The following is a 12,362-nucleotide window of genomic DNA, read 5'->3' on the forward strand; positions in this document are numbered from 1 at the left end:
CAGTTGACGAGTGCACGTGCTATTTCCGTCGTCTCGTGTGAATGTATCTGTGCCCCTCTATAGTGGCGAGTTTGGGATCTCAGCTCTCTTATATGGACCAAATCTTCTTCCGCGGGAAATGAAATTACGATTATTTCAGCGGTTTTCATTTTGCCGTCTGTTTCTTTTGGAATGCTCCAAATAATCACCCTCTTAACACTGTACCCTAGATGTTTTGGAGCGCTGTAAGTGGTGTAATGGTACCAGACGGGCATATGACTCTCCACTATAACTCCATCTACATCTACATCTACGTAATTGCTCTTTAGTTCACAATTGAGTGCCTGGCAGAGGATTCATCGAACCACCTTTAAGCTATTTCCCTACCATTCCACTCCCGAACAGCTCGCGGGAAAAATGAACACTTAAATCTTTCCATGGGAGCTCTGACTTCTCTTATTTTACTATGATGATCATTTTTCCCTACATAGGTGGGCGCGAACAGAATACTTTAACACTTTGACGGGAAACATGGCGATTGAAATTTCATCAGAAGTCACTACCGCAGCGAAAAACGCCTTTGCTTTTTAATGACTGCCACCCCAATTGGTGTATCATATCCGTGGTACTCTCTCCCCTATTTCACCTTCTATGAACTTTTTCGATGTCCTCCGTCAGTTCTGTCTGATGCGGATCCCACACCGCACAGCAATACTCCAGAAGAGGGCGAACAAGCGTAGAGTAAGCAGTCTCTTTTGTAGTTGCATTTTCTATGTGTTCTGCCACGAAATCGCAGTCTTTGGTTTGTTTTCGTCACAACATTATCTATATGATGGTTCCAATTTAAGTCATTCGTAATTGTAGTCCCTAGGTATTTAGTTGAATTTACAGCATTTAGATTAGTGTTATTTATCACGTAACCGAAATTTAGCAGATTCTTTTTAGTGCCCATGTGGCGAGTTCACACTTTTCATGATTTTGAGTCAATTGCCACTTTTTGCACCATGCAGATATCTTATCTAAATCATTATGCAAGTCGTTTTGACCATTTTATGACTTTACAAGATGGTAGATGACAGTATCATCTGCAAACATTCCGACAGGACTGCCCACATTGTCTCCTAAATCGTTGGCCGGGCGGGGTAGCCGAGCGATCAGGGGCGCATTGTTCCCGTGTGTGTGTGTGGCGTCCTTAGCGTAAGTTAGTTTAAGTTAGATTAAGTAGTGTGTAAGCTTAGGAACCGATGACCCCAGCAGTTTGGTCCCATAACACCTTACCATAAATTTCCAAATTTTCTAAATCGTTTATGTAGGTCAGGAATAAGAGAGGGTCTATAACACTTCCTCGGGGAACGCCAGATATCACCTGTGTTGTTCTCGATGAGTTTCCGTCAGTTATTACGAACTATGACCTTTCTGACAGGAAATCACGAGTCACACAACTGAGAGGATACTCCATAGGCACATAGTTTAATTAGAAGCCGCTTTTGAGGAACTGTGTCAATAGCCTTTTGAAAAATCTCAAAATATGGAATCAGTTTGGCTTCCCCTGTCGATAGTGCCCATTATTTCGTGAGAATAAAGAGCTACTTGTGTTTCACATAAACTATATTTTCTGAATCAATGTTGTCTATTTCTCAATAAATCGTCTTCTTCGAGGTGATTCACAATGTTCTGACACGCCGTATATGTTTCAAAATCCTATCGACATTAGTGATATCGGTCTGTAGTTCAGTGGATTACTCCTATTACCTTTCTTGACTAGGCTGAGATAAGTCATGACATCGATGTGGTACGTATGTGCCACACGATTGTTTGGAATTAGCGCAGTAAGATAGCTCGATATTGATGTCCCGACAGAACGGCATAGGAAAGCTTGGATGTGTCCATGACCACACCGTGAGTGACACTGCCCGATTTGTTTACGCATCAACCCAGACTGACCAATGTATCTCCAAGGAATGGTGTACCACTCCCACCCACGTAACACGGCCTATGAACAGTGTTAGCAAGAAGATCCTAACCGACTGGGTCTGGAAACGAGTGTCACATTTGTCAATGACTGTCGGTTTCAGACCCGACAGTAGCTGCCGCTCTGTGTGATTGGAAATCCACCTCATTCAGTTTCCTAGCCAGCACCGCGAAGGGAACTGCATGCAATGCACAGTTAGACCAAGTGTAACTTTTTCTCCTACATCTTCACCTTGAGTATGCTGTGGACGCTCTCTTCTTCCAAAAGGACAGCTTCCGTGTTCACTGGGCTACACGCGTACGTGCCGTAATGGTTAATGCACTGGGCTCGCATTCTGGAGTACAACGGTTCATATCCCCGTCCGGCTATTCACATTTAGGTTGCCTGAGGTTCCCCTACATCGCTTAAACCAAATGAGTAGGTGGATCCTTTGCAAGGGCGCGGCTGATTTCCTTCCCTAATCTGAGCTTGTTCTCCGTCTGTAATAACCTCGTTTTTCGACTTCACGTAAGCAATAGTTTTGCTTCCTTTCTTACGAACACTCAAGTACCCTATCGTACCTCGACTGGTCCGACTACTCGTGATAGAAAATTCTGGGACTACTTGGAACAGCGGGTGAAACATAGCAGTGAGCACCTCTGCAGTTCGTTAGGACTACGGTATTTAATCATCTAGGAGTGACTTCAGCAGAGTATTGCATAACTGAAAGAACTTGTGGACTCTCTTTCTTGCCGGATTAAAGTCGTTATAAAAACTAGATGCTACGTTATCCAGTGTTAACGTGATGTTTCCTGGGGGTCAAGTGCGAGTAGTTTAACACCCATTCCGTAGCGAGTTTGTTAGAAACGGAAGCAAGAGTTCAGCATTGTAGTAAGGCAAAAAGTTGCATTTTTTACTTTAGTATAAGAGATTTAAATTTAATGCTTTTTTGTCGAGAACTGATATGTTGAGACGACGACTGTGTGAAAAACAAATGTTAATTTTTACAATAAAGTAAAAAACAGCAACTAGTCACTTTTATAATGTTAATTATAAGTAACCAATAGCGCCGTTATCGCTTTCGAACCGAGAAATTCATCTTCAGATGATTATTCATATTTAAAATTACATTACTCTGATTGTGGCAAAGGTTACTTTGGATGCTGGTGTCCTGCATCGAAAAACAACGTAAGAAAATGACTGTTTCATTGTCAACGGACCTATTAAAGATTTATAGTAGAATAAACAACTTCCTAAAATAAGAAGCGAATTAGGTTTGTGTTACTTACGTCGTATCTGCAGCATATTTTTATTGAACTGCTGACGAGGCAATATTTAACAATTTCCTGGACTATGAACACAGAAATAGTTCCATTCATAGGCCGATTTATAATAAAATAGTCCTTTTACTTCCATCATTTTTTGCTGTAGGCCACCATCACCCAGAAGCATTTGCCACAATCAGCGAACATCACGTGTACAGAATAATGTAATTTTCAATGTAAGAAGTCACCTAAAGAAACTGTCGCTTTGAAACTGCGTGAAATCTCCGCGCTGTACTATACCCGCGTAAGAGTCTCAGTTTAGCCGCGATTTTCTAGAAAGTGGTGTAGGTAACATGCAATGTAATTTGTCATGGCTTCCCACCCGAGACTACGGTGGTTCAGCCAACGATTTCGAAGATAATCTTAATGAATCGACGCGTAGGATGACCTCCTACAAGTTTTCTGCAAGTCTCTCGTAGACGTCCCTCAAACGAGTTCTTGTAGCGCAGTGGATTATTTAGAAGTTGCAAGCAGGCTACCTGTGATTGTAAGTGGACATGCGGATAGTTAATTAACTTGAAATAATAAGACAGCAATAACGCAGTAGTCTGAAACGAGTCATCTCAAAAAGTTGATAAATTTCGAGAGCATGGGAAAACCGACTACCACATGAGAACAGGCTTCGAGTACATCGTCGTCGACTAGCTAGATTGGCTCGAGGCCGAAATATCTTGCTCACATCGTAAAACTTCGTAGCTCTTCGTACACCTTCAGTAATTTAACAATATTCACTTGTCTACTGCATTAACTGAATTACTGAATAGTGACGTTATGGTGTTAAAGCCCTGATGACGCGTAGGCTCCTGCTATTGTTTGCTATGCCAAAAGTGGACTCCAGTAACAAATATTTAGCAAAGAAAATTTTGAGTTTTGCGCCGGAACGCTTGTCGTTCCCTTACGTATTGACCACCAAAAAAGATTCACTCTCATTGCTCGCTTACTTTTCCTCACTGCCATGGTTCACTACCACGCTATGTGGTTCAATCGTCCTTTGTCGAAACCAGCTACTTACTCGCTGCTGTCGTATTCTGCAGCGCTGCTGAAGGCAGCGAATTACTCCTGCAATCTGCCGAGTTCTCGTGAATCTAAAATTTAGAAGATAAATAATTTCAGTACAGGAGGAACCTGACAGACGTTAACTGCCCTATTTATACCTAATAAATAACATTATAAAATGCCTGGTTGCCATTGTAAGAATTATCCTGTATGTGTCTTTAATTTGTTTACTTGTTAGTCAGACGGTGAATTTCGACGTTGTCAGTTCAGGCCTGAGTACAAGAATAATAGTTGTTACTGAGGTTGCAGCAGCAGACCCAGCGAATGGAGATGACGTCGTAGCAACTTCGCGTGACGTGGTAACAGGTAAGTTGCAGTACAACTAAACAGTCATAGGCGTGAGGGAGACGAGCGGTCACAGACCGTCGAAGAACGCCGTCCCCGGGTCCGAAAGCAGAGCACAACGGAGGCAGCTGACGACGGCCAAGGCTGCGGCCGACACCGCTGCAAATATAGCAGGCGCTGTTTTTATTTAAGCCGGGCCCGGAGCGGAGCAGAGATTGCGGACCTGCCGCACCGCAGAACGCAGCACGGCACATCATTCCGCCAAGAGCCGCAGTGAGCAGTCGCCGTCGCACAGCCACCAGCAGAGCGCAGGGTAGCCCCAGCAGCCCGCAGCCATGGTGAGTACCGGCCGCCACGCGACCGCCACAGCTCGGCTGGTGTCGACATCGTACCGCACTGGTAACTGGTACGCAACAGACAACACGCCTACTCTCCCTAAACACTAATACTTTGGGATCACCATCAGCGGTCGAGCTTAACCCTACATCCGCTCTGTGTCGCGACTACTACCCGCCTGTGTAATGCTCACTGTGGATCTGTTCGACAGTTTTCCTGCATTGCCACCTTGCCAGTAGATGCCCTATAACTACTACACCGATCTGTAGAACTCATTCTTAGATTAATTTTCCTGCAAGTTGTTGGTAATTAGTACACAAAACACCCACAAACCAAGTCTTTCAAATTTTATAATAACTGTCTCAGCAGACCTGATAACATATAATAGCTAGCTGTATGATCTGTTTCGATCTTTTATGACCATCTTCAGTTCATGCCGTTGATATTATTATATAAATAATTCTTCTAAATTATATTTACACGTGCCATCAGCTACACGCTGATGAGATTAAGACGTCTGAAAATATCAACAATTATGTCTTATTTTGGCCCCAAAGTGCAAAACCCATCATACAGCTTATTATTGCATGTGGTCAGTATCACTAAATTCTATTCTGAAAACATTTTCAAGTTGAATTTGATAAAAAAAGTTGTTGATAAATATCGCCATACACCGGTTTAGCTGCAGACAGCAACAATTATTTCACACGTACATGTACAGTCGGTGCCAGATGTACCCGAACATACATCTCTAATTGGACATGTGTTGAAATTCTTGGCGCAGGAAAATAAAGTTAATATGGTCCAAAACAAACGTTTCTGTACGTTATAGGAAACTGTCGTTCAATGTTACATCCTTCCTACGAAAATAAGGCATTATCACAACGAAAGTTGCTGGTTCTTGTACAAAGCTTCACGTAACTTTGTCTAGTGCCTGGCATTACACAAAAAATAAATAATTTCACTTGTCTTAATTGTCCTACTTCGGAAACTATGATAATAATTACACTGACTCTTTTTAGCCTTATGTTCCACAAAACTTTTGCTTTAAACTTACGTTTCGGCTAGTAGCTTATTTCATAGTATCTGTAAAATAACTTTATGCTTACTTCGTGTGAAAATAAAGTTTTTTTGGAGCGTATTACAAAGGAAATACCAACTCTGAATAATTTATTCAACCTTCTATTACTAAATAAACGCTTTTTTCGCTTAATTTTATAGTCTGTTTGCTGCCTGAAGTTAAATGCTTAGTACATAAAAATTTTGTTGTGAAGAATACAAATAATACTCGATTGAAATCGAATTGTCACAGCACATCTTTCCAGCGTGGTGAAAAATGTGATTAAATTGTGCGAAAATTCAGAACCAGTGAAATTTAAAATGGTTCCAAGGTCGCAATTATGTCCATATGTGAGACTGCCTACCGTTATGTTTATAAAATTAAAACTACGTTACTTTATAAGCTGCATTTCTTGGGACGCTAATTAACTACCTAACCATTTCCGAATTGTGGCCAGTATTATCGCTAGTGTTTCTTTTTATTTCGCTCAAAAATAAAATTAACAAAATATCCAAACACTAAACATTTGTTCCACATTGAAAAACAATAACTCTCAGCCAGTCGGGGAAACCAATCAGAGATATATTGAAGTAATAGCAGGTATGCAGGAATCTCAGAGCATTCGCAAATTTTTCGATCGCTGTGTTAGACTGAACTCGCCACGACCCCTACGACCTTTGGTGTTTGGTTTCCCACGTAACGGCGCTGCCGTGCCAGTTGCGGAGGACGGAAATAACGCTGACTCTACGTCTGTTTCTCCTGTCTTCTGTAAACTGTTACCTTATCATCCGATAAGCGTGATGAGTCTGTTATCGAGTAATTCGCGACACACGTACCACTATAATCAGTAAACAATCGTGACACGTGCTTGTCATGTGTACTGTATTCATGAAACAAAACAGTCAATCAGTCTGGCTTCAAAAGAAAACAAAATAGAGAAAAGAATAAGTTCAATCAATTGCAAATAAATAATTACTCTTAATGTAGTACTAGAAGTCGAACCATTGACACTAAGAACTAAAGTAACTGGACATGAAACTGCATTTTTTATGTCTAAAGAAAAACAATATGTTGGTATCTTCTCTGTGATCGAAGATAAAATACGAACAACAACCTTGTAGCGCTAATTTAATTGTTTAAATAAATGAGAAATAACAAGATTCTACTCTTACCTCCCATGCTAGATCCGTGTAATTCAGGATTCCAGTACTTGGACAGTCACTTGTAGGATGCACATTAAACTAAATAAATTGAAAATGTTGCATTTCTTCGAAATTTCTCTCAGTTTTATTGTAAGTTCAATGATAATAAACATGAACTTCATAAACTGTGGTTTAAATGAGACTCGGCGGATTTCGATTAATTCTTTTCCCTAAATTCTAGCGGTTTGATCTTGTGGTGTTAGAAAGTACAGACAAAGCTAGTTAATAGAAGTTAATAGAGTGAATAATTACACAGGAATATGCCATTTGGCAGTACGGCGTTCACATAGACAATCGACGGTTTCTCCTTCAGTCAGGAGTTTAATGAACTGTTAAATAAGTCATTGACGCAGAAACTACTTTTACTCTTTTGCCTTAGGAAATGTATCCCTCCAAGTCTATGGAAGTAAAACATTAAATGTTTTTACTGTTTAAATGTGCATCTAACGAATGACTGTGGCGTATAAACAACAATAACTCATTTCCATTGACAGATGTATTTTTTCTTCACTATAGTAACTTGTAAAAATTATTTCTCCATCGCTCAGTCACACAATTAAACAAAGAAACACAAAAGCATTGACGTTAATCCAGTGAAATGCCAGTTTCCTTGCGGCTGCATTTTTTTGTTTATTTTTTTTTTTTTGTTTTATTGTGATATCATATATGTATTTCTTACAGTTCCGTAAGTCAATCGGTAAGAACGGAACCCTTAGAGGATCACTTTGTTCTCCATCTGTCCGTACGATTGTTAAAAAGCCCTTTCCTCAGGAATGGTTAGAAGTATATAGTTTACATTTCTGTCAAATACCAAGGCCTATGGCCCCTTGGCGGAGTAAAAACAAGCTTCTAAGTCAATACAGTCAAAAGATCCGACCGTTTATGTCACATATTTTAATACTTGCAGACACTCATCAAAACCTGTAGCATACTTCCCTTTGGCCTAAACTTGTGAAATTTGGCAAGAAACAATGTTTCACAGTACAACCAAAGCGAAAAAACAGAAAACTGTAAATATGTAATTATATCACAGGAAAAAATGTTTTGTCATTTGTTAGCTGACTTTCTGTCCGTTCGTCTGTTAAGGGCCCCTTTTTCTCACGAACAGTTTCATGTTTCGAGGTGAAATTTAAACCACACACTAAGGTCTACTGTCCCTTGGCGGTGTAAAAAATTGAAGGTTCTAAGTCAATGCACTCAAAAGATACGTTCATTTATGTCACATATTTTGATACTCGCAAAATCACTCATCAAGACCTATAGGCTACTTCTCGTTAGCCTACAATCATGACATTTGGCAAGAAGCAAAGCTTCACAGTCAAACTAAAAGAAATAAAAATCCTTAATTACATCACACGAAAAAAATATTTCTTTTGTCATTTGTATTCCGACGTCAAACCTGGAAATTTAAACATTCTCGAAAATCTAGGACTCACTGGGATCGATATTTTATCACTATCAATGGCGATAACGAGCAGAAATGGTCGAGATCCTAGATTTCCGGAATGGATGAACTGTCTATACACATAATTTTGTACGGAACCCTCAGTGAGCATGTCTTACTCGCACCTGGCCAATTTTTGTATTTTAGTTTGAGTTTTATCACACATAAAGGGCACTTAAAAAGTGCCACTTATTCCTCCATGAGGCAGTATTAATCATCATCTGAAGAAAAGTTCTTATAATTATATGTCAGGAAACTAATAGCTGTTGAGATATACTTGCGGAGAGCATTGTGTAGTATCGGGAGGTGTAGGACGTCTTATTTTTGCAGTTCTTTGGGCACAGCTGAATCGTTATTATTTTCAGAAAAGCTCAGACCACCATGCTCGATTACAGTTCTGATAATGGCTATCTTCTACAGGCTGTTGATGATCCGCAGTTCGCAGCTTACAGTTTATCTGGAAATAAGATAGGAATCACAAGAAAAGTCATACAAAAGTACCACAAAGCGCTCGTATGGCCAGACACAAATCTTAGAGCAATAATAGAGGTGAAGCATTAGGAATGCTTCAGTACTGCTGTATGGGCAAGAATAGTAGTGACAGACTTACAGAGCCATACATTTTATCAAACAGATTCACAGGCGCTGTGTATCATCTATTTCTGCACGATGAATTACCAGCGCTGTTGGAGAACGTTACCCTTCCAGAAAGACATCTACTTCTGTTTACTACGGATCGTGCGATAATACCTCACCGAAAAGCGTAGTGGGCGATGGATTGGCCGAGAAGGTCCGGTAGCCTGGCCTCCCCATTCACCACACTTGACTCCATTGGATTTCTGGTTATGTGGACATTCAAAGCCATTAGTGTAAACCCAACCCGTCGGCAGTGTGTAGATGTTACAGGAACGTGTGACCAATGTATCTGACACAGTCCGAATCGAGTCACCGAGAAGAAGTACCGAAGGACGTGTCAGCATTTGTGATAACCGTATGCAGCACTGCATATAGTGTCTACGTAATAGAAAGATGGGAATGAGAGAACAGATAGGCCCATATCGGAAGACGTGACGGTATATGGTCATATTGATTGTTATCGGAACTTTTCTTTTAGTTTTGACTAATGCTACCTCCTGTAGGGATATGTGATACTTTTTAAACACTTAGTATGTAAAAAAATAAAAATAAAATAAAAATACACTTGCAATGGAATGTATATTCGTATAGAACTTATATACAAGGTAAATATCAAAATAAAATTAAAGTGCAGCCGCAAGGAATCTGTCTTTGAAAGTTTTGGACCCGAAAAAAAATTTATTGTTCAAGAAAGCAAGTTTTTTTATATAACTATTTTAGGCTAAATTAAGGAATTAGCCATTTCCAGATTCTTTTTTTTAGTGTACATCACGAACTGGCGGGACACATCGTCATCATTTTGTTTAAGGTGAATTGCTTACAAAGTTTTTTATAGTCTCCATTCGCCTGACTTGGACATTTGACTAAGGATTTTTTTGTGAATCTACAACTTTCAATAAACGCAGATCGCTTATATCCAATTTGTCTCTGTCAAATAGCAAGAGAATCTGGCTTTCATTGGAATAAATATATAACAGCTAATTTCCTATGGATATTTAGTACGTAGCCTAGTCAACGAAAACGTTCACGTTACGCCGAACGACTCTAGGGCAACTGCCACTTTCGTGCAGTTGCAGCTCAAATAATCGTTAAATAATACGATGTGAATTATAAAATTTCTTTTTACATCTGGTCGGTCACTGTATATTTTAGCAATTTGCGTGTACCATATTTAGAAACAAGGCACTGAGAAGTTCACTGCAATCGACCCTTACAACATTAAGCATTTTGTTCTTACTTGTTAGAGAAAATTTTGTTCTTACTTGTTAGCACAATTTGGAAGTAACTGGATGAGTCCGAAATTAAGAATCCGTAGGTCACAAATAAAAAATAATGATGAGTATTGTAGCATGTTAATTATATAAAAAAATGTGCCAGTCTTACTTCCGTATAAACACCTTCGTGAGTAAAGTACTTAGTCTCATACTTCATCAACTGGACCACGTATTTAACTGCTCCTTTGCACATTCTGGCGGCACGAAATGAACTACGTTTCTCACAAGTGCCCCGGTAATGCAGAAGAAACTTTTTGAACTACAGGTGTTGAGCACAGTAGTGATCTATGTGCCACACTCGGCATTTCTTCCAGCGCCATTGGGCAATTTGCCAGCACACACACACACACACACACCCCAAAAGAATCGAATTATCCGGTCTACGGCTCGTAATCACGTTTCGTTCCCCCATGTTCTGGGAACAGTCCCACAACAATAGGAACCGTATGTTGCAATATAACCTTCACGTTCAGCAACAGCCTCGGCGAATGTTGTCTTTACTTAAGCACATCTGTGACCCTGAACCCTCTAAGCTTCGTTTCAAGCTACTCTGAAAGATATCGAAACTTTACTGTCGGTGACACAACATGTGCAGTTTCGATCCCGCCACTGACTGAAATCTTATTCTTAGAGCAGTTCTTGCCATCTACTTTTACGGAGAGCTTTAAATACCATTAACATAAATTAATTCCTATTATGGTCTCATACAATATATGTAAGTACAAAAAGAATATTGCTAATGGACAGATTACCGAACTCAGGAATTCAGTTTCGCAAATCTTCTTTTAAGAAAACGTAGTATAACTCGAGCATCAAAAAATATTTAAAAACAAAACAATGCAATAAAGTGAAACAAAAAATCACAAACACGTGTCCGAAATAATCCAAAACAAAGCACAACAAAAACGAAGGTAAAGAAATGCCCAATACAAGCTAGGTGAAAAATAGCTGATAATTTCGGTAACATGTCTTGCAACAGAACTGACAACGTGAAGTACATCACTGCGAGTTGATGACATGAGTTATCTAAACAATCAGCAACCAGTTATATAAAGTAAATTTAATATCTTAACCGGTTTCGGGCGCTTGGTGCCCTTTTTCAGAAGGCTGTACAGTAAAAAAAACCACAAATAAGTAGAAGTCAGATAAAAATTTGAATATTAAGGACGAAAAGTTTAAAAATTTGAAAATTTTAAAAATTAAAGATAAAAAATGGTACATATTTTATACCTATCACGTTGTATGCGTGTGTCAAAAATGTAATGCATACAGCAAAATGCCGTAGTTCTAAAAAATACAGGAGCAATAAACAATCATCCTCACCTTGAGACCAACTTCAAGAAATGCATGTCAGTAACTGATTATCTCCCGTTCTAGCATTATGTCTGCACTTGTTGTTGCACTTCTTTATACCATTTTTGTGCAGACACTATGAACCACATGTAAGATCTATGAGCTCATATTGTATTAATGGAGTCAGTGTTGTATTACTTATTACTCCTGTATTTTCTTAGGATCACAGCAATTTGCTGAATGCATCTTATTGTTCACACTCATAAACAATGCGTTAGCTGTATCTTTTTACCTTTAGTTTTTAAAGTTCTTAAACTTTTCTTCCTCAATTTTATAATTATCTGACGTCTACTTATTTGTGGTGTATTTTCCTGTATTGGCTTATGAAGAAGGGCACTAAGTGCCCGAAACTAGTTAATAAATTAAATTTCCTGTATGAAATTGGTTGCTGTTTACTTCGATATATACAACTAGATGTGCTGAGGGCGGATAAAGTACTGAACATAACACGACTTGCGACT

At 39.4% G+C, this 12,362-nt stretch overlaps 1 protein-coding gene across 2 annotated transcripts in view; it reads left to right on the forward strand.

Annotated features, from left to right (window-relative positions):
* LOC124798452 (adenylate kinase isoenzyme 1) overlaps positions 1-12,362 on the forward strand; it is a 116,972-nt gene that overhangs the window by 66,802 nt on the left and 37,808 nt on the right. Inside the window, exon 2 of one of the 2 annotated variants that reach the window (XM_047261872.1) lies at positions 4,789-4,934. The exons of the other annotated variant lie outside the window; for it this stretch is intronic. Coding sequence (XP_047117828.1) covers positions 4,932-4,934 — 3 coding nt within the window. The 5' untranslated portion in view covers positions 4,789-4,931. The remainder of the gene's footprint in view (positions 1-4,788; positions 4,935-12,362) is intronic. 2 annotated transcript variants of the gene reach the window in all.

The sequence above is a fragment of the Schistocerca piceifrons genome, chromosome 5 (genome assembly GCF_021461385.2).
Source record: "Schistocerca piceifrons isolate TAMUIC-IGC-003096 chromosome 5, iqSchPice1.1, whole genome shotgun sequence".
Classification (NCBI taxonomy): domain Eukaryota; kingdom Metazoa; phylum Arthropoda; class Insecta; order Orthoptera; family Acrididae; genus Schistocerca; species Schistocerca piceifrons.